Below are 26498 nucleotides of genomic sequence, written 5' to 3'. Positions count from 1 at the left end.
CGTAACCCTTGATCCCCTTGACAATCAAGAACCTATCTATTTCCTTCTTAAATATACTCAATGACCTCACCTCCACAGCCTTCTGTGGCAATGAATTCCACAGATTCACCACTCTCTGGCTGAAGAAGTTTCTCCTTATCTCTGTCTAAAAGATCTTCCCTTTACTCTAAGGCTGGGTCCTAGTCTCTCCTACCAATGGAAACATCTTCCCAATATCCACTCTGTCCAGGCCGTTCAGTATTCTGTACATTTCAATTTGATCCTCCCTCATCCTTCTAAACTCCATCAAGTATAGACCCAGAGTCTTCAAATGTTCCTCATACGTTAATTTTTTCATTCCTGGGACCATTCTCGTGAACGTCCTCTTAACACACTCCAAGGCCAATGTCTCCTTCCTTAAACATGGGGCTCAAACTGCACACAATACTCCAAATGTGGTCTGACCAGAGCCTTATAGAGCCTCAGTAGTATATCCCCACTTTTATGTTCAAGTCCTCTCAAAATAAATGCCAACATTGCATTTGCCTTCCAACTGACTCACATTGCATGTTTACCTTGAGAGAATACTGGACTAGGACTCCCAAGTCTCTTTGCACTTCAGATTTCTGGATTTTCTCCCCATTCCTTACCAAAATACATGATGTCACACTTTCACATGTTGTACTTCACCTGCCACTTCTTTGCCCACTCTCCTAACCTATCCAAATCCTTCTGCAGCCTCCCTGCCTCCACAATACTACCTGTCCCTCCACCTATCTTTGTCTCATCTGCAAACTTAGCCAGAATGCCTCAGTTCCTTTTAATGTATCAAGTGAAAAGTTGTGGTCTCAACAATGATCCTTGTGGAGCTAGTCACTGGCTGCCACCCTGAGAAGGACCCTTTTATGCCCACTCTCTTTCTTCTAACCATGCTAGCACCTTGATTCTGACATCCTAGCCTCTTAACTTACTCAGTAGCCTCCTATGCTGCACCTTCTCAAAGGCCTTCCTGCTCCTCGGACGCGGCCTGAACTACTGTGCTTTTCCAGCACCACTCTAATCCAGACTCTTGAAGTCCAGGTAGATGACATCCATTGGTTCTCCTTGGTCTAAACTACTCATTACTTCCTCAAAGATTTCAAACAGGTTTGTCAGGCATGACCTCCCCTTGATGAAACCATGCTGACTTTGCCCTGTTTTACCAAATACTTCCAAGTATTCGGAAATCTCATCTTTCACAATGGATTCCAAAATCTTATCCACACCTGATGTTAGGTTGATTGGTCTGCAATTTTCCATCTTTTGCCTTACTCCCTTTTTTAAAGAGGGCTGTTACATTAGCGATTTTCCAGTCCTCTGGGACCCTCCCTGACTCGAGCAATTCCTAAAAAATCACCACTATGCCTACATTATCTCTTCAGCTATTTCCCCTAGAACTCTGGGGTGTAGTCCATCTGGTCCAGGTGATTTATCCACCTTCAGGCCATTCAGTTTTTCTAGCACCTTCTCCTTAATGATGGCCACCATCCTCAGCTCTGTCCCCTCACTCTCTTCAGTTTTTGGGATATTATTCGTGTCTTCCGCTATGAAGACTGACGCAACAAGATCCAAGATGGCGGCGACCCAGCAAGTCTGACTCTATTGTGCTCCTCCCAAGACTTGGGCAAAGTGGGCCACCTGCCCCTAACACACTTACCAAATCATTTAAAATAGTTTTTATTTAATATAGTTGCTCTGTACTAAATTTAATCAGTCTAGTCTCCTGCAAAAATGACTAGGGGGAAATGTGCCCACAGTTCTCAGTAGGCATGAGCCCCTCTCCCACCGTCCCCAGTTGCAGCAGAAGCATCCGCAGCCGCCCCGGGGGACTTACCTACGGTGCTAAGCCTCATGGAAATAATCTCCAAACTTGACGCGAAGATCGACACCTTCATTGAAGAGTCCCAGAGCAGATGGATTTCACTCTCGGTTGCGCTACAAAAGTACGACCGAGACATAGAGGAAATCAAGCGCCGAATCGGTGGGGCGGAGCTAAAGGCCGCAACCGCCGAGACTACCGCAGAATCAGCTGTGGGTCGGGTCCAGACTCTTGAACAGCAAGTCCGGACCTTAGAGAATCACATCGACGACCTCAAGAATCGAGATCATCGAAAAAAATGTTCGTTTGCTGGGCCTTCCCGAACGGGAAGAGAAAGGCCAGCTTACAGTGTTCCTCCAGCAGTGGCTTCCACAGCTGTTAAATCTGGAGGCTGGATCAGGGAAGCTTCGAGAAATCTTGGGAAAGATCCCCAAGCCATGATTTACAAAGGATCCAAGATTATGCTATTTCAGGACTTCTCCCCAGCTTTGGTCTGAAAGAGGAAGGCGTTTGACGAAGCGAAGAAGCATTTAAGGGACTTAAACATCCACTACTCCCTGCGCTACCCAGTGATGCTACGTTTTAGCCATGAAGGGTCCGTGTACAACTTCGGATCGCCGGAAAAGGCCAAGGAATTTCTGGACTCTCTTAGATAAATTGTAAGAGTTAATTCGAGTGGTGAATGATGTTGTTCTGCCCTCCGCCCACCCCGGTTCACCCCCTTTTTTTTCCCTTTTATTATCTTACTGTTTAATATTATTTCCAGGGTGGGGTGGGGAGAGGGGTTTATTTATTTGTTCTTCAGTTAGTGATTTTCACTCCCTTTTTAAAATTTTAAAAAAATATATAGATAGGCCAGGGGGTCTAGTTAATGTAGGTGGGGGGGGGGGGGGGGGGGGGGGAGGTGGTTACCTTATCCTGTTTTATCTCTGTCTTTAAGAGCGGGGCTGTTTTCCCCTGTTATTTTGTATCACTATATTTAATTATTATTTGTTGAGACTGTAATTTTATAGTTATATATGTTCATATATGGTGTTAACATTACCAAATACATCTAGGTGTTGGTGTGGGTGGGGGGTAGGGTACTCTCTGTTAACTCTAGCTCAGTAGTATATTTGAATTTTCTTTATTCTAGGGTCAAGGGTGGGGCACTGGTTGGGAGAGGATATGATGGGCTTTTGGAAAGAAAGTGATGCCTCCTGAGAACAAGGGGGAAAAGCTCTATTTAAGTATGTTTTATACTTTTTCTATTTAGAAATAGTTTTTTTATTATATTGATGTGAGTGTATTAAAGAACCTCTATTTTTGTGAATTTTATATGTTCTATGTTCGGGATGTTTTGAATAGGGTTTCTTCTCCCGAGGGGTCTTGGACTTGCCCGGTGATTATGGTTAATCAATCGATTAAATGGTGCACCTGGAATGTCATGGGGAATAATTCACCAATCAAAAGGAAGAAAGTATTATCAAACCTCAAGAAAGAAAGATAGTTCTCCTACAGGAGACACATTTATTGGATAAAGAACACTTGAAATTACGACAGGGTGGATTTGATCAGGCTTTCTTTTCTTCCTTCAGCTCAAAAAGTCAGGGAGTTGTCATCCTTATTCAGAAGAATCTCCCTTTCAAAATCCTAAATCCAATAAAAGACGAATCTGGACAATATATTCTCATTAAAGCCCTTATAAATGGAGAGGAATATGGGATCTTAAATCTGTATTGTCCCCCGGCGCATCCTTTTAAACTTATAACGGAAGCCTTCTCCAAATTGATGGCTCTCGGTGCTAGTCATACAATTATAGGGGGAGATTTTAATTGTATTATGGATCCGGAAATAGATAGGATTCCCAAGAGTACTTCAGGAGTATCCCCCAGATCCAGACAATTGGTGGATTTGAACAAAGAATTAGGAATAGTAGATGTGTGGAGATGCCTTCATCCACAGGGCAGAGATTTTTCTTTTTTACTCCAATCCACATAAATGTCACACCAGAATTGTTATGTTTTTTGCCCCGTCAATTTTTTAAAGTTCCATATCATCCTGTAAAATAGGTAGTATAACAATTTCTGATCACGCTGCTGTATATATGGAAATCAAGGTGAGGAACAATGAGACATCCCCCCGGCATTAGCGTATGGATTCCTTCCTGATGAAAGATAGTAAATTTGTAAAGTACTTCTCTCAAGAATTTAAAACTTCTTTAGAAATTAATTGAGGTACGGCTAGCAACCCATCAATGATGTGGGAGACCATCAAAGCTTACGTGCGAGGTTTGATCATTTCATACTCGGCAACCCAAAAAACATTAAAGGGAGAAGAACAGCTCCTGCTTGAAGCTCACTTAAAAGCAGCTGAAACAGCATATGCTGACAGATCTTCTATTATCAAATTACAAAGGATTACGGCCCTTAGGACAGCTCTGAACTCCACGCTTACCCAAACGGCTAAGAGGGAAATATTATTTGCAAAACAAAGGTTATATGAATTTGGTGATAAACCGGGTAGATTTTTAGCATTTCTCACAAAGAAAAGAAAGGCCCCTCAAACTATCACGTCTATCAAGGAAAGTGTGGGTACTCTGACTCATGAACACAAAAGGATTAGCGCAATCTTTAGAAAATTTTATTCTGATTTATATAAATCGCAGGATTGCGAAGATAGAGCTAGGAGGATGCAGTCATTTTTTAAAAACTGACCTTTCCGGACCTAATCCCGGAACAAGCATCGGTCCTGAATGTTCCCCTAACAATCCAAGAAATACTTGATGCAATCAAGAAACTCCAGAGCGGTTAGGCACCTGGCCCAGATGGCTTTCAAGCTGAATTTTACAAAGAATTTACAGGAATGAGTAGTTATATATGTCCACTTATGGACTGCCACAAACACTACAAAGGACACACAAGAAGAAAGTTAGCCACCAGGATACACGAACACCAGCTAGCCACAAAAAGGCACGACTCTCTCTCCCTCGTAGCCCTACACACGGATGAAAAAAACCACCAATTTGACTGGGACAGCACATCTATCCTGGGACAAAGACATGCCAGAGAATCCCTAGAGGGCTGGCACTCCAACCACAACACCATAAACAAACACATAGATCTCGATACCATCTATCAACCCCTCAGAAAACGAACAGGAAATGACATCACCACAAACCCCAGGAACCCCATCCAGGAGAAAGATATAAATAGAAAGCAGGAGACAACAGCTTCGCTTCACTTGGAGGTCGCCACTGATGATGTTCCCTAGCCAGGTAATGAAATGTCTGGATATCAAACCTACAGCTCAGCGAGCAAAGCTACACCCTAAATTATTCAGTTCCTCAGCTATTTCCCTGCTCCTCACTGCTATCTCTCTAGTGTCATTTTCCAGTGTCCACTTTTGCTTCTCCTGTGTGGTCAACCCTGACCTGGTCAACTAAGCACTTAAAGAGAAAATTTTGAAAAATTCCCATACCTTGACATCTCCCAAAAGGCCACTATAGATGAGGCTATACAACAAGATGGCTGACAAATGGTAAGTAACATTTTTGCCAAACAAGGGCCAAGCAGTCAACATTTCCAATAAGAGAGAATCCAACCATTGCTCGTTGGCATGACTATCAATGAATCCTGCACTATCAACATCCTGGGGATCACCATTCTAAGAAACTGAACTCGATTAGCTATATAACTACTGTAGCTACAAGAGCAGATCAGAGGCTAGGAATCCTGTCCTGAGCAATTCGCCTTCGAGTTCCACGGAGTTGTCCACCATCGACAAGACACAAGTCAAGAGTGTGATGGAATACTCCCCACTTACCTGGATGAGTGCAGCTCCAACAACACTCAAGAAACTCAACATCATCTAAAACAAAGCTTGATCAGCACCACATCCACAAACATTCACTCCCTCCACCATTGACATTCAGTAATACTATCTACATGATGCACTGAAGAAAATCACTAAGGCTCCTTAGATAGCACCTTCCAAAACCCTGACCATTTTCATCTAGAAGGACAAGGGAAGCAGCTACATGAACCACCTGCAAGCTCCCCTCCAAGCCACACACCATCCTGACATATCACCAATTGTTCACAGTTACTGGGTCAAAATTTCCTAACCACGCTGTGAGTTACAATAGGTTAACTGCAGCAAATTAAGGGCAATTAGAGATGGCTAATAAATTGGATGGCACAGTGGCTCAATAGTTAGCACTGATGCCTCACAGTGCCAGGGACCTGGGTTCGGTTCTAGCCTCAGGCAACTGTCTGTATGGAGTCTGCACATTCTCCTCGTGTCAGTGTGGGTTTCCTCCCATAGTCTAAAGATGTGCAGATGAGGTGGGTTAGCCAAGGGAAGTGCAGGGTTACAGGGATGGGGTAGGAGAATGTGTCTGGGTGGTATGTCTTCGTAGAGTCAGTGTGGACTCAATGGGGCAAGTGATCTGTTTCCACACCATTAGGGATTCTATGGTAAATATTGACCTAGCCAGCAAAGTGCATATACCTACATGAACTTTTTTGGAAATAAAGACCAAATATGGCAATCTGACCCTGCATCTGAAGGGAAATAACCTCTCCATTCCATTCTTCCCTCTGAACCAATCTCAGCTCTTTCATTCTACCAGAAGGAAATACTTCATCACTATGCGTACCAACAATGGAATTTGTTTGCTTCATGCTGTATTGGAGAATCATGCAGTACATAAGTGGCCCCTTAGTCCATCAAGTCTGTACCGCCAAAACTATGCCAAATCTACAGGAGTCCCAGTTTCCTTCTCTTTGTAAGTTATTATATTTCAGTTGTGACAGTGGATAGTGAAGATGGTTATCTAATATTACAAAGTGTTCTTGATTAGTTGGGTCAATGGGCTGAGGAGTAGCAGATGGAGTTTAATTTGGATAAATGTGAGGTATTGTATTTTGCTAAAACAAACAAGGGCATTATACTTTTAATGATAGGGTGCTGGGTAGTGTTGTAGAATAGAGAGATCTAGGAGTTCAGACACATAATTCTTTGAAGTTTGCATCACAGATAGACAGGGTGGTTAAGAGTTGCTTTTTGCACGCTAACCTTCATCGCTCAGACCTTTAACTATAGGAGTTGAGTTATCATGTTAAGGTTGTACAGGACACTGATGAGGCCTCTTTTGGAATACCTTTTGCTGTTCTGGTCACCCTGTTACAGGAAAGATATTATTCAACCGGAAAGGGTTCAGGAAGGATTTACCAGGATGTTGCTGGAAATGGAGGGTTTGAGAGTTAAAAATAATCTGGATAAGCTGGGATTCTTTTCATTAGAGCTGTGGAGGTTCAGGGGTGACCTTAACAGAAGTTATGAGGGGCATAGATAAAGTGAAGAGCAAAGGTATTTTTCCGAGGGTAGGGAAGTTCAAAACTAGTGGGCATATTTTTAAGGTCATAGTCACAGAGATGTGCTGAACGGAAACAGTCCAACTTGTCCATGCCAACCAGATATCCTAACCTAATCCAGTTCTATTTGCCAGCATTTGGCCCATATCCCTCTCAATCCTTCCTATTCATATATCCACCCAGATGCCTTTAAATGCTGCAATTGTACTAGCCTCCACCACTCCCTCTGGCAGCTCATTCCATACACACACCATCCTCTGTGTGAAAAAAATGCCCCTCAGGTCACTTTTATATCTTTCCCTTCTCACCCTAAACCTTTTAATTCTGGACTCCCCCACCCCAGAGAAAACACCATGCCCCTTAGGATTCTATAAACCTCTATAAGGTCACCCCTTAACCTCCAACACTCCAGGGAAAACAGCCCTAGCCTATTCAGCCACTCCCTATAGCTCAAACTCTCTAACCATGGCAACATCCTTGTAAGTCTTTTCAGAACCTTTTCAAGTTTCACCATATCCTTTCGATAGGAAGGAGACCAGAAATGCACACAATATTCCAAAAGTGGCCTATCCAATGTGCTGTACAACCGCAACATGACCTCCCAACTCCTCTACCCAATACTCTGACCAATAAAGGAAAGGATACCAAACGCGTTCTTCACTATCCTAATTACCTGTGACTCCACTTTCAAGGAGCTGTGAACCTGTACTCCAAGGTCTCTTTGTTCAGCAACACTCCCTAGAACCTTATCATTAAGTGTATAAGTCCTGCTCTGACTTGCCCTTCCGAAAAGCAGCATCTCACATTTATCTAAATTAAACTCCATCTGCCACTCCTCGGCCCATTGGCCCATCTGATCAAGATCCTGTTGTACTCTGTTCTTCACTGGCCACTACACATCCAATTTTGGTGCCATTCTGCAAACGTACTAACTAAACTTCCCACGTTCAAATCCACATCATTTAAATAAATGACGATAGAAATGGATCCAACACTGATCATTGTGGCACATCACTAGTCACAGGTCTCCAGTCTGAAAGGCAGCCGTCCACAGAAGAGGTAGATTTAAAAAGGACATGAGGGGCAGCTTTTTTACACAGAAAGTTGTTAGTGGGTGGAATGAGCTGCCAGAGGAAGCGAGTACAGTGACAATATTTAAAAGACACTTGGATAATGACACGAATAGGAAAGGTTTGGAGGGATATGGGCCAAACGCAGTCAGGTGAGATTAGTTTAGTTTGGGAACATGATCAGCATGGACTAGTTGGACTAAAGTGCCTGTTTCATGCTGTATGACTATATGACTCTAAGTGTTCATCCCAGTACTTTTAAGGTGGTTTCTTGCCTCAACTTCTCTCCCAGGCGGAGTATTCCAGACCCCCATCACCTTTGGGTGAAAAACGTTTCCTCAAATCGCCAGTAAGTCTCCTGCCTTACACCTTAAAAGTGTGCTCCCTTGTTATTGACCCTTCAACTAGCGGGAACAGTTGCTTTCTATTCACCCTGACCAAGCCTTTCATAACCTTAAACCACCCTCAGGTACCCCATTAACCACCTCTGCCCAAGCGTACCCAACTCTCCTCATAGCGCAAATGCTCATTGCTCAGGCAACATCCTGGTGAATCCCCTCTGCAGCTCCTCCAGTACAATCACATCCTTCCTATAGTGCGGTGACCAGAACTCCAGCTATGGCCAGATCAAAGTCCTGTACAGCTTCAACATAGCCTCCCTGCTGTTATAATCAGCAAATGAGCAATTTACAACTTACTGTTTCATCAAAGTTCATCAAGTAAAATCCTTGCAAAACTCTTGTGGCGCATTTGTAGTGTTCCTACCTCTGGACCAGGTTCAAGTTGCCACCTGCTTCAGTGGTGTGCAATAACATTTTTGAATATACTTGTTTGGAACATATCTACAGCTTGTGATTCTTTTGACTGAATTATAAAATCTTTGTATCTTCAGTGTTCCCATGTTCGTTTGGAAACCGGTCATTCCTGAATATGAGAGATGTTTAGCAATACTGTTGAGGTGAAAGGGTCAATCATTCTCTGATCATATCCTCAATTCTAATTGACAATTTACAATAAATATGTAACCAGACACTGAACTGAATGAATGCTTGTTGAAGCCCCAGACATTGCTGAGGTCCTCACTTGCTGAGGTTTTGCCTGAGGGTGTCTGTTTGTTACAGACTCGAGGTACGCTCAGCTCTTCCTGTCATGCACAAAATGTTTTGATGGTGATTCTTTGAGACCGAACTGAAATTTCAGGTGTGTTTGTAGTTGGTAAAACACCTCTAATACATACCATCCATACTTGTGTACAAGTTGAGTTTCTAAGACTAAATCTTTTAGTCACAAAATACTCGGTCAACTTTTACTGGAGGAACTTGACGTCCATGTCCATAGATCCCTCAAAGTTGCCACCCAAGTTGATAGGGTTGTTAATAAGGTGTATGGTGTGTTGGCTTTCATTAGCCAGGGGATTGAGTTGAAGAGCCACCAGGTTATGCTGCAGCTCTACAGAGTCCTAGTTAGACCACACTTAGAATGTAGTGTTCAGTTCTGGTCACCTCATTATAGGAAGCATGAGGAAGCTTTGGAGAGGATGCAGAGGAGATTTACCAGGATGCTGCCTGGACTGGAGGACATGCCTTCTGAAGAAAGTTTGAGGGAGTTAAGGCTTTCCTCATTGGAGCGAATAAGGATGAGAGGTGACTTGTTAGAGAGGCTGCACAGTGGCTCAGTGGTTAGCACGGCTGCCTCACAGCACCAGGGATCTGAGTTCAATTGCAGCCTCGGATGACTGTCTGCGTGGAGTTTGCACATTCTCCCTGAGTCTGCGCGGGTTTCCTCCAGGTGCTCCGGTTTCCTCCCACAGTCCAAAGATGTGCAGGTTAGGTGAACTAGCTGTGCTAAATTGCCCACAGTATTCAGGGATATGTAGGTCAGTTGGATTATTCAGGGGTAGCAGAATGAGTCTGGGTGGGTTACTCTTCAAAGGGTTGATATGGACTTGTTGGGCCAATTGCACAGTTTCCACACTGTAGGGATTCTAGGTGTACAAGATATAAAGAGGCATAGAATGGATAGACAGAGACATTTCCCAGGGTGGAAATGTCTATCATGAGAGGGCATTATTTCAAGATGATTGGAGGAAGGTTTAGGAAAGATGTCAGAGGTAGGTTCTTTACTCCGAGAGTGATGGTTGCATGGAATGCACTGCCAATGGTGGTAGGAGAATCAGATACATTAGGGACATTTAAGCTACTTTTGGATAGGCACATGGATAATAGTAAAATGAAGGGTATGTAGGTTGGTAGGATAAAAGGTTGGCACAACATCAAGGGCCTGTACTGTGCTGTACTATGTTGTACATTCTATAAGTGACACTTTGGAGGAGGAGTTGGAATCCATTCTGTACAACTTCCTCACTGCCACAGAGATGGTTTCTGAGAGTACTGCCAGCCTAAAGCAGTGCTAGGAAAAGGCAGATGCGTATGTGCTCAGACAGGGAGCTATAAAGCCATCTTCAAGACTGTGCTATTCTATGATATTATTATTGACAATACAATGGCTTTTAGAAGTGTATTTTGCCCTGTCTTTTTTTGATAAGAGGTTGTAAGACAGAGATATCGAGCTGTCTATTTGAATTCAATAAACAGCTTTTGATGGCTTGGCTTGTTTTCTAAATTTGGAACAATAGAAGCAGCCTGAATGGGTGGGGTCAAGTTCCCCCACAGCCAGGATTTTTAGCTTTAGTTTTTCAGTAACAGTTGTTGTTGGGGTCTTGAAGCTGAGTTTGGAAGCTGCAGGATACCTTTGCAGCATTCTTGAACACAGGTGAGGTCCTGGAGGACTGGAAAATTGCTCATGTTGTCCCCTTCTTTAAGAAGGGTAGCAGAGATAATCAAGGTAATTATAATCAGTGAGCCTGATGTCAGTGGTAGGGAAGCTGCTTGAGAAGATACTGAAGGATAGTGCTAACCACTGAGCCACCGTGCCTGGCCTGTCCTCCATCTTGGATTACTTTATTGATCAGTACATTGAATATAGTAGGTTATGTTGTGATTGTACAGGACATTGGTTAGGCCACTTTTGGAATATTTTGTGCAATTCTGGTCTCCCTCCAGGAGGATTGATGTTGTGAACCTTGAAACGGCACAGAAAAGATTTTCAAGGATGTTGCAATGTTGAAGGGTTTGAACTACAGGGAGAAGCTGAATAGGCTGGGATTGTTTTCCCAGAAGCGTTGGAGACTGAGGGGTGACCTTACATAGGTTTATAAAATCATGAGGGGCACGGATAGGGTTAATAACCAATGTCTTTCCCCCAGGGTAAGGAAGTCCAAAACCAGTGGACATAGGATTAAGGTGAAAGGAAAAAAATTTAAAAGGGAAATAAGGAGCAACTTTTCCACCCCATAGGATGGTGTGTGTATGGAATGAGTTGCCAGAGGAAGTGGTGGAAGCTTGTACAATTACAACATTGAAAAGGCATCTGGATGGGAAAAGGAACAGGAAGGGTTTAGAGGGATATGGGTCAAATGCTGTCAAATGGGACTAGATTAATTTAGGATATCTGGTCAGCATGGATGAATTGGATTGAAGGATCTGTTTCTGTGCTGCATATCGCTATGAGTCTATGTTAGAATAACCCAAGGCATATTACAATCAATTTAACATGTTTTTAAAAGTGTTGCTATTTGGGAAGCAAGACAGCTAATTTGCTCTCAGCAAAGTCCAATATAACAGAAGTAAAACAAATCACTATAACATCTGTTTCAGTGATTACAACTGAGGCATAATCTTAGCCTGGAAGAACTGCTGTCTCTTTCTTCGAAATTGTGGCAATGGGATACAGGACAGCACATTGGCTTAGTGGTTAGCACAGCTACCTCATAGTAGCAGGGACCTGCACTTTTGAGTGAAAGGCTGTGTGGATGCTCCCTGTGTCTGTGTGGGTTTTCTCCAGGTGCTCCAGTTTCCTCCCACAGTCCTAAAATGGGCAGGTTAGGTGAATTGGCGCTGGCCCTGACAGGGTCAGAGGGCTGGGTCTGGGTGGGATGTTCTTCAGATGGGTGGTGCAGACTCAAAGGGTCAAATGGCCTCTTCATACATTGCAGGGATTCTATGTATTACATTCACCAAAAAGGCAGCCAACTCCTCATCTGAAAGATAGCAATACACCCTCAGTATTGTAGTAGAAGAGCAGCCAAGATCTTGTGTTCAGGTCTCTGGAGTGGGTTGTGAACTGATGACCTTTGTCTATCTTGTTTTCATCTTTACTCAGAGTTGATCCTTATTCAGCTGTTAAACGCTGGCCTGGATGAATGCTTTGTCACTTCTCCACAAGTGCCACCAGACCCTTTGACCTTTGCCTCATGACCTTTCGATCTCAAACCCCTCTCGCCCTCTAACCTATCCCTGACCTTTGCTCCCATCACATTTCCACCCCCTCATCTTGGATTAACTCTCTCCATGGACTCTGCCGGACAGGCACACTGACATTTTCCAGCATTTGTTTTTTATTATTTGTTTTTATTTTCTTGAACCTGTGAACTTCTGACCCAGGGACAAATGATAACCACTGAAACTCTGTAAGAACCACCATGACCTTTTTTTAAAAAACATCTTTCACTGTTGAAGTGGGAATAGGGATAATCTCGACAAGAATACAGGAACAACACAGAGCTGGATTTTGTCCCTTCATTTGTTTATCAAAGAAATAACAGTTTATGAGAGACACAGACTATAACTTGCCCACCCTACTTTGTAATGGATGTTTTAATAATATTCAGGAAGAGATATCAAGATGTTTCCAAGCCTCAAAGGATATAATTAGGAGGGAAAGTTTGATGACTAAATTGGTGTTGGATGGAGAAGATTTTGGGAAATATGATTGAATGTGCAGATAAGGCTGAAGCAAATTAGTTGCTGAACTCAGAATGACGGATACATCATCCAAATTCCAAGGTTGGGGAAAAGTAACTTTCAATTGTGTGGTGGGGATGTCTGACTGACTCAAAGAGAAAGCAGTTAATATTGAGACCTCTGAAAGCTTCAAAAAGAGTGCTAGATTGAGACTTGCTGAGGTTGCATTATAAGCATCGCTCAATGAACAATTCACTAAAATAGAGTAATGTATAGCAAAACACAAGGGCAGAGTTTGCATCAATCATGATGGTCAGTGACCACTTGTGAACCATCAAAGGTCTAACTCTTTCAAAGGTTTGCACATTCTTTCTCTGCTCCAGTCCTGCAGAGAGTCTCCGAAGTTTAGTCGTGTACATGCTCCTTCCTTCATATATTTGAGCCAGTTTGTCCAGTTCTAACTCTCAAAATATATTCCCAGTTTATAATCTATCTTTTACTTTTAGTGTTTAATATGATTTTCATAAAAACTCATACCAGACTTCTCATAGAACCTCTACAGTGTCATTTGGCCCCACAAGTCCACAGTGACCCTCCGAAGAGTATCCCACCCAAACCCATCCCTATTACTCTACATTTCCCCTGACTAATATACCTAGTCTACACACCCCTGAACAACATAGCATGGCCAAATCACTTAATCTGCACATCTTTGGACTGTGGAAGGAAACCCGAGCAACCGAAGGAAACCCACACAGACGTGGGGAGAACGTACAAACTCCAGACAGTCACCCAACACTGGAATCAAACCTGGTTCCCTGGTACTGAGAGGCAGCAGCACTAACCACTGAGCCACTGTGCCTCCAGTAACTTGTAAGTTACTTTTTAAATGTTGAAGAATAGACTGTGAATGATGCTAAGGTTACAGAGCAGCACATTCAGTGTTGTGCAGGCTCTGACCTTCCAGCAGAGTACTAGCTCGACTACAGAAGCCAGTTATACCAAAACCTCGCCAAGATGAACACTTTCTATACATATTCATGAAACCCAATCTCTATCTTTGAAAAATGCCTTCCTTGAGGCACTAGAGGCTTTTCACCCACTTCTTATTGGTTATAGAGAGGCTGTAGATTATTGAATGAAGTTCACTGGCTGGAGTAGAGTGGGCAAATTTCACCATGAGCGGTATTGGCTGGTAGTTCATCAGGAATGCAAAGCTGTCAAATCCAACTTTACAGCGTTTGAGCACTGAAAACACCAGCAAAAGGTAACTTAGGTAATTCTGTTTAAATATTACACAGATGCCACAATGTAGTCACTGGATGACTCAGCTGGACTCTAATCTTACTCGATGACACAGATTGGAGCCTCACTCAGACACTGCAGCTTGGAGATTTGATGCAGACCCAGCCCCACCCTGCCAAATCACAACCAGGGAAAGAAAATGTCCTACAGCATGTCTTCCATGCACACTGCCACCTGCTGGCAATTTAATCAGAGTTAAATCATTCATTTTGTGAATGAGCTGGTACAGAGCAGCATTCCCTTCAACTTTCCTTTCAATTGCCTGGGCCTCTGAGGTCCGTGCACAACAGTCACACCAGGAACTGGAAATAAATGTCCCAAATGGCATGGTGGCTCCATGGTTAGCACTGCTGCCTCACGGTGCCAGGGAGCCATGTTTGACTCCAGTCTTGGGTGACTGTCTCTATGGAGTTTGCACATTCCCCGTGTCTGCATGGATCCCCTCTGGATGCTCTGATTACCTCCCACAGTCCAAAGGTGTGCAGGTTAGGGTGGATTGGCCATGGGAAAGGTGAGATGGGTCTGAGTTGGATGCTCCTTGGAGGTTCGTGTGGACACAATGGGCTGAATGTCCCACTTTGACACTGTAGGGATTCTGTGATTGTTGAAGGCCAATACCGGTCACTCTACATGGAGTGTATAGTGGCTACCAGATGGCTTAGAGGCAATGGTGGTTATAGAGATGTGGGTTTTTATCCCCACTTTCACTGGTCCATCAGGTTTACTCTGGCTGTCAATAATCTAAAGCAGTTTCAATGATGGGATATATCTAATGTTCATTAGTAAAACAAAATATCTGACAAAATATACTTCAAAATTCTTATCTGTAGAATGCTGACAATCACAGGTTTACACAGACTTGTCGGAGGATCAGATTGAAACAGGTGATTGGCCTGCTCCATCTCAATCTCCAGCTGTTGATCAGACACGCCTGAGTGAGCTACGTTCTGAAAGCAATCTTCTTACACGCTCTTCCCACACAGACAAGCTGTGCATGCCAACTTTGACTCTGCCCAGTCTCCAGCAATTCGATCAGTTTAGCCACTGGCAAATATCACAAATGCATCCTGTTTCCGAGGTTGGTTTAATCAAGTAATTCATTAGGGCTTGCTCGTTTCTCCTTAGACAGCGGCTTATCTCTTGGTCGGAATGAATTTCGACCTCAACCTTAGCTTGCTCATACTGAATCACATAAAGATGGTAACAATCAACTGTATGATTCCTTATGCCCAAAACGTCAAGTCTCCTGCTCCTCAGATGCCACCTGACTTGCTGTGCTTTTCCAGCACCACACCTTTCGACTGTGTATGATATTTGAACAGCATACAATCCTGTGATCAAATACACTTTGTTAACTGATAAATAGCCCACATTACCCCTACGATTCACTTAGTCTTTAAAAAGGATGTTCAGGCCTTTGAGAGTGTAGCAATATTAAACAGACTGATACCAGGAACAAGGGATTTCATCTAGATGGAGACAGGAAAATCAGAAGGTGAAAGTGAAGTCTTACCAGACCACAAAGCTGGTCTCTTATCCGAGAGAAGTGACTGGTGATGGTTTAACCTATATCACCACGCCTCAGGGTGGTTGAGGCAAAATGTGTCATAACTTTTGACAAAGGAGTTGGTCACTTTACTTGAAGGGAAGACAATTTGATAGAGCAGGAATGTGGAATCATTGGATACTTCAAATCAGTGAGAGAGTGCATGCCCCTCTGCTATATAGGAGGCAATGTAAATAAATAAAAACTGCAACACACATTCCAAGGCACATCCATGGCTTGAATAAAGTTTATTAAATATTGCATTTTGCAACCACAGCAGTCAATAGAGGCTCTTGTCTTCATTAACACATCCCGAAGCACGGCAATAAAGAAAATAGCTCAACAGAAAATGTGCTGCAATTCATGGTTATAAAGGCTTGCAGCTCACTGAAAAGTGGTAAATAAAATACATGAGTGTTTTGAATATGTACAGTCAGTATATTGCAGCCCATCAGTAATTTACTGGTGTCGAGGAAGGGATATATCTGCATGGTAAGTAGAAAGTGATCTTGCTGCCAAGTTGTTTGTACGGACAAGGGAGGAGGGGGATTTCCCCGATTGTGATGATTTTTGTTTTAAAAACACAAAAATAAACAATTCATATGTGCTTTCTTTTGGTGCTCCAAAGTATTTTCCTCCAAACCATTCCTTGCAAATAAATTGCAAAACAGCTCCAAAAAAGTATGGGTTTTTTTTTCTGCTTTCAGTCTACCATTTAAAATTTCTTTTGTTAAATTATTATTTTCTATACAGTATAATTTTGTACAAAATCAAATGTACATATTTACACAAAGCTTTATCCCGGCAGTGGGTTGATCCCCTCCTGGGAAAGGTGTGCTTTTTTTTTATTATATATTTACTGGCTGTGTGGCTGAAGAATACTACAAGTGTTGCAGATCTAAATGGATGTTACTGACTATTAACACGTGTTAAGGAAACCCGCTCTATAAAAGCATTAGCCCAAAAAAAGAATAGCTGCGAGACCTTTGCCAAACTGGGAGTGACATTTCCTCATCTGGAGGATGAGGTGCATATGTTTTACCGTGTTCCATTTCCAATAAAACAACTCAAAACCCACGGTAGAGAAATGGGAGATGACAGGTGACAGTTCAGAGGACATGCACTGCATCAAGTAGTAAAGGGTGACCCATGGCTAGAAATTCTTCTGCATGTTAGAGTTCCATTCTATTCTCCACATTGTGAAAACTCAGGCCTAGCACAACAGCTGGCCTGTCGCCGAATCTTGCGCCCAATCTCTATCAGAAACTCCGCTGTCCCTAAGCTTCCTGTTCTGTGTCTCATCCAGACCATACGCCCATGTACCGTGTAGAAAGGGGAGTCCGACTTTAAGCCACCGTGGGCAGTTGTCTTCCCCTTTTCAACAGATCCAGTCCTTGTCCATTCCCTGGGTCGATACGGTCGATGCGACAGCAATCTCACACCTTATGCTCACATACCACTCACACTCTCTCTCGTGCTTAGCGTGCTCCTCCTTGGTCAGTGAAAGGAAAGACACCATGTTGTAAGCAGAATGTTTAGGCCAAGTTACAGACTGTTCAATCCAATCAAAAGCTCATGGACCCTCTACCAGTGTCGGGGTTGAATTGGGAGGACAAGAGCTGTTTATTCATCAAAAGTCCACCACGGCCCCTAGCTCTACAAATTCAGTGGTTTGACATAGTTGCCTGGAAAGGTACCAAACTGTTTAGATCTTCTGGATGTTCCTGTTGGCCAAAAAAAGACAAAATATAAAATTTGAATTTCTTGGGCTACAAATACCAGCTCAGCTCAGTGAGTCAATGGGGTCACGTGCAGTAGTGGCAATATCTCTTAAACTCAGCTTCAAACCCCACATTCCACAGACATGTCGCAACAGATCGGAAAACGTTGATTATAAATGTACTTTAAAAATTTTTAATTTGAACACAGGATCCAGGGCAACACATTGGTTCAGTATTGCCATTTGTCTCATGAGATGTTAAACCAAGGCACCCACCGGCCCTCTATTACCCGGTTTCAGTAGGGTTAAAGATTTGGGGTGGGGGGCAGGGTGCGACAGGTGAATTCACACCTGACAAACCACCAATTCTTCGGGGTAATTCAATCAAAGAGATGCACGGTGGGCAGGAAGGGGCTGCAAGAGGGTTAGCCCGAAGAGGGGGCTGGGAGACAAGTTCTAAACCTCTCAACAAAAGAAATGCTCAACCAACTGGAAGCTAGAGAAACTTGAAATTGTTGTGATAATGAATTCTTTGCAACGTGGAATCTCTAGTTTAAGGGCACATAAGCTCACAACCAAAATATGGAGATTCTGTCATTCGAGAGATTTCAACCTCAAATTTGAATGTGAAATGCAGTTTAAATAAAAAAAAAAGGTAGTAGCTACCTGATGCAAATAACACAATGTGTGATAGAACTGTGCACATCTACAGAAACTGCTTATGGTTATGACTTTCTGCATGTAAAAATGTGCATTGGTTATTTTGAAATTCACTTTGTTTCTAACCTATGCCTAAGTTATTATTTAACGCTACAATGTCTCAAATTAATACTTTCATTGTGTGCTGTAAGTTTAATGGTAATTGAGAATAATGAAGAATTCTTCTAAATCTACTTATTTGTGATTCTAAACATCCCATACATCAGGCAGTAACAATATTCTTGGTATTAGTGTTAACGGCATCAGCTGGAAAATAAAATAGGGAAAATGAGAAAGGGACTCGTGAAAACCAAAAACAAACCCTGAAATTAAATCAGTAGACCCAAATCTTAAGCAGCCCTCATAATTATTATTCTGTGTCCCCTGCCCCAGGCTTGAGCAGGAATGTCAGAAATATAGGTGTGATGTGAGTATCAAACATGCACACATTTCCTCAAATGGATAATGGCCAGAAGCCTCAGTCATAGAATCCCTAAAGTGTGGAAGTAGGCCATTCAGCCCATTGAGTCCACAATGCCCCTCTGAAGAACATCACATCTAGACCCATACTCCTATGCTATCCCTGTAACCCTGTCTTTCCCATGGCCAAACCAATTAAGCTGCACATCTTTGGACTATGGGAAGAAACCATGGGGTAATATTATTCAGCAAACACGGTGACTGACAGTGTTTTAGAAAGGATCTATGGGGAAGTGCAACTGATTCCAAAGGAACCAGATGCATTATAAGGTTCATCGTTTGCTCTGTTTACAATTAGCACATGTCTCAGGCCAAGCTAAATGATAAGAGAGTGTCCCAAAGACTGGGGACAGATGAATGTGAGCAACAGAGGCTCCCAATTCCCCATCACTGAAGTGGTCTGGTCATTACCATTTGTGATATCCTGCTGTGATGGGGATGGGGAGGGGGAAGGGGGAATCACTTGTGAAATGCTTCAGAATAACTGGCTGGTGTGGCAGGCCCTATATACATACAAGTCCTCTCTTTCTTTAGAATTTGCTATGACAGATCCCGCAAAGCCCTGAAATGCCTCCAACAGCCCGATTCCTTCCTCCAACATGGACTCTGTCCCAGGAAGATCCCATACGCACCAACAAACCAGCCATCATCACACTTTTCCATCACATCCACAATGTCCCCTTCGCGAAGTTCCAGCTCATCTTCGTTCTGCGGGACGTAGCTGTACAACGCTTGGAAGCTTGAAGAGGGAAGGAAAGCGAAAAACATTCTGGAATCAAGCTGTAGAAATTCAGACAATTGGTGCACCCAACAGTGTACTAATGAGATGTTACATTTGGAGCTAAGTTAGGGGACCCTGTATCTCCCTTGCACAATCTGACCTACCCAACCATTATTGACGTGGTGTTCAAGAGGAAGGTGATCCTGTCCTTAAAGTATAAAAGTGGGGATAAACATTCTCTCAATGAGAAAACTATTGTCTGTAACAGCACAGAATGAGGCCATTTGATCCCACTGACCCCATGCAAGAATCAAGTCATTCATCCATCCCTGCTCATTCTCCCTGTGTCAGTCCAATTTCCTTTTGAAATCATTTATTTCTGCCATTTTCATAAGCAGCCAGTTCAAAGTAATTACTGCTCGCTGTGTAAAAGAAGAATTTGCCTCACAAACCCTGCCCTGCATCTTCTGTCAAGATCTGAAATTTGTGTGCCCTCGTCCTTGTGCCATCAGCTCAAGGGAAAGTGGTTTTCTTGTCCACCTTATCAAGGTCATCAGGATCGCGTACACATGGACCTGATTCTCCCTCAATCTCCCCCCTCTCCCAGAGAGAATACCCCCAAGCTTACCCAAACCTGGAGATCTCAAATTTAATGTTGACCTCACTCTTTGTGCAGCTTCTTGACATTCTTCAATCTGTTCTATGACTCTAATGCACTTTGTATGGTATGATCTACCTGCACTGCACGCAGAACAAAACTCTTCATTGTACATCAGTACATGTGACAATAATAAATCAAATTTAAAAAATCAATCTCAATGTTAAAATCCACCCCCTGCCTTGCTCTGTTATCTTCAGCTGCCAGTCTCTGGCATGTCACCTCTGTCCCCTCTTTTGAACCACATCTCTGTCTAAAAAGGGAGAGCTCTTATTTTTACATTTGGTCAATTAGAGAGCTTTGAGGGACATAGTTTAAAAATAGGAGGGTCCTTTTAAGCAAGAGATTAACCCCTCAGAGGGTTAGTACTCTGCGGGACTCTCCAGCCTAGACAGCAGTGAAAGCTGAATCCTCAAATTTATTTAAGGCAGAATTTGATAGTTTTTTTTAAAACCTAATAAATGAGTTGAGGAGAAATGGGGACACCAGGAATGTGAATCTTAGTGCAACAGGCTCCAAGTGCTGAATGGCCTACTCTTGATCCTAAATCTAATTTTAGAACTTACTTTGGAAGGAACAGGGCTAGGCTATTGAGCCAGTCCAGCCTGCCCTGCTATTTCAAATTGATTATGGCTGATCAAACATTTCAATGTGTATTATCCACCCCATTCCCATAACTCTGTATATCACCAACAATCAGAAATCTATCAATCTCTACTTGAGAAACTGAGCCTCCACAGCCCTTTGTGGTAGAGAATTACAAACTTCACCACCCAGTGAGTAAAAAGACCTGACGCCTTATTTTTAAAACTGTGCCCCTGATTCTAGACTCCCCAACTCAGGGAAATGTTCGACCTGCATTTTCCCTTATGCGTTCTTTACGTTTCAAAGAGGTCACCTCTCATTGACCAACCTTTAACCATTAAATCTCTCTTGACTGAATGCCAGTTTTATACTGATGACCTTTCAATGGCTGGATTGTTTTTTTAGTCCCCTTGGCTTCTTTTATTACACTAGGATTATTTTCTTCCACTAAAGGTGCTACATTAGTGCCAGCCATCAGCATTAATCAAAATTAGGTCAAAACCTTATACTATCCCCGGATATCTCACTTCTCATTGAAACCATTCAGGAGAACGTTCAGGAGTAAAAGACAGGACTAAGGAATCGCCCTCCAAGTCAACCACATGGCAGCTTTCTGACTAAGTTACAAGGCTATGGACTAAATGTTAGAAAATGGGACTGGAATAGTTAGGTGGTGGGTTTCTGATTGGCCTGGATGTAATGGACTGAAGGGCCTTATTCTGTGCCATTGATCTCAAATTACTGTTCTCTAAGCTCAGCAGAGCATCTACCGACTGGCAGATACTCTCAAGTTGTTTATGACGTGGTCACTAAGACACTGGAAGGTGTTCGATTGGTGAGAGCAAAGACCGCGGATTCAGGATTGAACAGGGTGGGTACTTACAGGGCAGTCGCAGCCAGTTTCCGCTCCGGGCTCGTCCCTTGCTGCTGTCCCCGAGGTTGCTGGGAAATGATCAAAGATGGTTTACTGTTGTGGGCAGACACCTTGTGCCGAGAGTGAAGCGGGTGAGAAAGGTTACTGCAGTAATGAACAGACTTTTCTGCAATGTTCATGATCTCATTGCAGACTGCCTCCTGCCAGTCGGTACCGTTCGACAGCATCGAGGGGGCAAACGGACAGAAAGGAAACGAGAGGAGGGGATTGGGGGGGGGCGGTGGGGTGGGGGAAGCATTCCGAAGGCATCGCGGGATTCCAGCAAGTTAACGGGGAATTGGAGATCCAGGAAATCGCAGTGGAGTGTAGAAGTAATCCAGAGGTAAGCGTGGAGAAAAACAGGCAAAGATATAGAAGAATTGCAGATTTAATTCAAAGGATTAAAAAAAAGTACAGCACACAGAAGCAGTAGTTAGTATCCACTACTAAGAATCATGCTGATTATAAATACAGTATTTATTTGTAAGCATAGAATTCCATGCACTGGTCCAACACTGTATACAAACCACTCAAAGCGGAGTCATTTTTTCACCACTAAACATCTATCATTTAAAAAGCACATCCCAGTAAAGCTGGAACCAATCTCTACACAGCTACCAGTATTAGTTCACCTCATGGGCTTCCAAGCTCAGGTATGCTCTGACCCCATGCGGGCCCCCCGAGTGATGCAGATACGTATCGATTCTTACCACGTAGCTCTTTTCAGACTCTGTGAGATCTGGTCCTCGCAATGAGTGATGAGAAGGCTGGTGGTGGTCATCAGGCAAATTATAAAGGGAAAAATTGCAGCATGTGTTATTGGCTTCACACAGGCGATGCGAGAGAAGCGACTGCTGTTATTTAACAAACTGACAGAGTCGCTGCAAGCTTCACAGATAAGGATAGTACAGTGACAGCAGAGAGAGCAGGGAATGGTTACTCGTAATTATCGGGGCTCTGTAAACACGATCGAGAGGTCACAAGCCAAAATCAAAAGATGGCAAGTCAAGCGACTAGATGGGGACAAGGATGATGAAATGAAAAGGAAGAGATGAGAGACACGTGGAGAAGTTAATTCCTTACTAAAATATTTTAGATATAAATTTACAGTCATTTCTCGCTAAATCGCCCTCAGTTTATTTTTGCAATTTAAGTCTTTGTAACCTCTCGTACTACATGATCACCAACAGATACTGGTTCTTTGCTGAAGTACCCAGTTAACAAGCTAATCTCAAACCCATGCAACGGTTTCTCTTCAATGGGGTACTGACGGGCACACACTTTGGCTTGACCGTTAGCTCAGAAGCTCTTGAATCTACACTCGGACCACACAAATGAAGTCCAGAGCCACTTCCAAAACCCAGAACCAGGAGGTCACTGTCTAAGGATACAGGGTAGTCCATTTAAGACTGAGACAAGGGGAAACATCTTCACCCAGGGAGTGGGGAGTCTCAGGAATTCTCAACCACAATTAGATTAGATTAGATTCCCTACAGTGTGGAAACAGGCCCTTCGGCCCACCAAGTTCACACCAACCCTCCGAAGAACAGCCCACCTAGACCCATTCCACTACATTTACCACTGAGCCACCGTGCCGCCAATCAGAAGAGACCAGGACATGGAATGTTTTTAAGAAGTTAAATATAGGGGATAAAGATCAAAGGGTATGGGGAGAAAATGGGAATGGGGTGCTGAGTTGGTTGGTCAACCATGACCATACTGAATGGCCTACTCCTGCTCCTATTTCTATGTCTCTCCATTTCAGATGCCCAGCTAGAGGTTCTGGCCAAGCAGTTCTGCCTGTGCATCCTTCTGTATCGTGGCCAGAACACTGATGTCTTTTCCCTCCTCGCTGACTGTGGGATCTTGCTGTGCACAAACTGGTCACCTCGCTACGGCAGTGACTGCACTTCAAAGGCTGCAAGGGACTTGCTGAGGCATCAAAAGGCACCACAGAAATGCAAATTCCAATTGAGCAGAGGAGGAGCAGGAAAAGGCCGAAGCATTTGGGGTTATCGCTGCTAATGGTGCTCCAATCATACTGACAACAACGCACAGGCACTTCCCGAGAGTGGCAGGAGACTACAAACACAGAAACAGAGGAATGAACCTTGGTGCGTTTGTCCACAAATCCCTGAAAGTGTATTTAAAAAGGCACATGGGGCACTTGCCTTTATCAATCAACACAGAGATTATAAGAGCAAGTGAGGCTAGGTTGGAGACATAACTCTCAGGGTCTGAACTTCAGTTCAGCCACAGCTGGAGTACTGCACACAGTTCTGGACTCTGCACTATAGGAGGGATGGGATTTCACCGGAGCAGGGTGCAGAGGGGATTCACCAGGATGTGGCACTTGGATGGAGCGTTTCAGCAACGGAGAAAGGCTGGATAAACTCAGGCCGTTTTCTTTAGAACAGAGAGGCCTGAGGGGGGACCTGATCAAGGTCTATAAGATAATGAAGGGCACGGACAGGGTGAGTAGATAGCAGCTCCTCCTCTTAGTCGAAGCGTCAAGAATAATGAGGCACACCACTAAAAGTGAAAGGCAAGAGATTGAGAGGGGATTTGAGGAAACATTTATTCAACCAAAGGATTGGGGGTGCAGGGGACGTGTCTGGAATGCTCTGCCTGGGAGAGTGGTTAAGAGTAGGTGACCTATAGTGTGGAAACAGGCACTTCGGCCCAACAAGTCCACACCGCCCCTCCGAAGAGTAACCCACCCAGACCCATTTCCCTCTGACTAATGCAGCTAACACTATGGGCAATTTAGCATGGCCAATTCACCTGACCTGCACATCTTTGGACTGTGGGAGGAAACCAGAGCACCCGGAGGAAACCCACGCAGACACGGGGAAAATGTGCAAACTCCGCCCGAGGCTGAAATCGAACCTGGGATCCTGGTGCTGTGAGGCAGCAGTGCTAACCACTGAGCCACCATGCCGCCCTGTTAAGATGGCGACCTCAGCTTGTGTCATAACATTCAAGGCTGTGGGGGCCTTGTGTGGGAGATTGGGATGAGTGTAAGGAGTGGTTTATTTTTGGTGGGCTGGACGGCCTCTTCTGTACGATTCAAGACAAGTCTCCAAGTGACAATCAGGTTTGTTCACTGCATTGGGAAAAGTACGGAGGTCAGCTGGAGAACTCTAAATTAAGATTCAAACCTCATTCCAGGCCCCAGTCATCACCCCCCACTCCCCCATTGCTGAGGTGGTCAGGAAGTACTCAGGATAAGCCTCAGGCCCCTTTAACCCACTAGGATAATATTGAAGTCTCCTGTGCTGCAAAATGGCCCCATTCAGAGATAGCACACAACGCAGGCAGCAGCAATCAAACTGTCACTTACCACAAGAGAGCCTGAGCTCAGGGTATTAACTGGAGAATCAGACAAGACAATCGGACTCCTGGCATATCTTCCTCCGAGCCCACTATCACTTCTCGAGTTTGGCTAATGTGTTTGAGAGGACACAAACTCATCTTAGAACGCTTTTTTTACAAGACAGAGAGAGAGAGAGAAAGAAAGAGGGGGGTGGGGACAGAGAGAGAGAGAGAGTAGACAAAGTGGGGGGGAACAGAGAGAGAGAGAGAGTAGACAAAGTGGGGGGGAACAGAGAGAGAGAGAGAAGGGGACACACACAAAGAGAGAGAGAGAGAGAGAGAGAGAGAGAGAAGGGGACACACACAAAGAGAGAGAGAGAGAGAGAGAGAAGGAGACACAGAGAGAGAGAGAGAGAAGGGGGGAGAGACGGAGGGGGAGAGGGAGTGGGAGTGGGGGAGGGGGAGGGGGAGGGGGAGGGGGAGAGAGGGAGACAGAGGGGGGGGGACAGAGAGAGAGGGGGGGAGACAGAGAGAGGGGGGGGGCCAGAGAGAGCGGGGGGGGGGGGGGCAGAGAGAGCGGGGGGGGGAGAACAGAGAGAGCAGGGGGGGACGGGACAGAGAGAGCAGGGGGGGACGGGACAGAGAGAGCGGGGGGGACGGGACAGAGAGAGCGGGGGGGACGGGACAGAGAGAGCGGGGGGGACGGGACAGAGAGAGCGGGGGGGACGGGACAGAGAGAGCGGGGGGGACGGGACAGAGAGAGCGGGGGGGACGGGACAGAGAGAGCGGGGGGGAACGGGACAGAGAGAGCGGGGGGGACGGGACAGAGAGAGCGGGGGGGGACGGGACAGAGAGAGCGGGGGGGACGGGACAGAGAGAGCGGGGGGGACGGGACAGAGAGAGCGGGGGGGACGGGACAGAGAGAGCGGGGGGGACGGGACAGAGAGAGCGGGGGGGACGGGACAGAGAGAGCGGGGGGGACGGGGACAGAGAGCGGGGGGGGGGGGACAGAGAGAGCGGGGGGGGGGACAGAGAGAGCGGGGGGGGGGGGACAGAGAGAGCGGGGGGGGGGGGACAGAGAGAGCGGGGGGGGGGGGACAGAGAGAGCGGGGGGGGGGGACAGAGAGCGCGGGGGGTTGGACAGAGAGCGCGGGGGGGGTGGACAGGGGGGGGAAGGGAAGGGACGGGGGGGAAGGGAAGAGACGGGGGGGAAGGGAAGGGACGGAGGGGAAGGGAAGGGACGGAGGGGAAGGGAAGGGACGGGGGGGGAAGGGAAGGGACGGGGGGGGAAGGGAAGGGACGGGGGAGGGGGGGAGGGGGGAGGGGGGAGGGACGGGGGGACAGAGAGAGGGGGCGGGGACAGAGAGGGGGCGGGGGACAGAGAGAGGGCGGGGGACAGAGAGAGGGCGGGGGACAGAGAGAGGGCGGGGGACAGAGAGAGGGCGGGGGACAGAGAGGGGGCGGGGGACAGAGAGGGGGCGGGGGACAGA

General features: G+C 45.0%; 1 protein-coding gene across 44 annotated transcripts in view; it reads right to left on the bottom strand.

Annotated features, from left to right (window-relative positions):
• Positions 1–16148: 16148 nt before the first annotated feature.
• The window catches only part of LOC140484571 (sorbin and SH3 domain-containing protein 1), a 408466-nt gene continuing 398116 nt past the window's right edge, over positions 16149–26498 (bottom strand). For 39 of the 44 annotated variants that reach the window (XM_072582966.1, XM_072582965.1, XM_072582978.1 and 36 more), the window contains 5 exons: positions 25037–25138; positions 22404–22460; positions 21664–21854; positions 19449–19555; positions 16149–17641 (listed from right to left, as the gene is read on the bottom strand). In XM_072582966.1, the coding sequence (XP_072439067.1) occupies positions 17574–17641; positions 19449–19555; positions 21664–21854; positions 22404–22460; positions 25037–25138 (525 nt within the window). In that variant the 3' untranslated portion in view covers positions 16149–17573. The remainder of the gene's footprint in view (positions 17642–19448; positions 19556–21663; positions 21855–22403; positions 22461–25036; positions 25139–26498) is intronic. The other 5 variants (XM_072582971.1, XM_072583002.1, XM_072582979.1 and 2 more) reach the window with 3 other exon arrangements.

This window comes from Chiloscyllium punctatum, chromosome 13, assembly GCF_047496795.1.
Source record: "Chiloscyllium punctatum isolate Juve2018m chromosome 13, sChiPun1.3, whole genome shotgun sequence".
Taxonomy (NCBI): Eukaryota; Metazoa; Chordata; class Chondrichthyes; order Orectolobiformes; family Hemiscylliidae; genus Chiloscyllium; species Chiloscyllium punctatum.
This window is presented reverse-complemented; position numbering and strand designations above follow the sequence as displayed.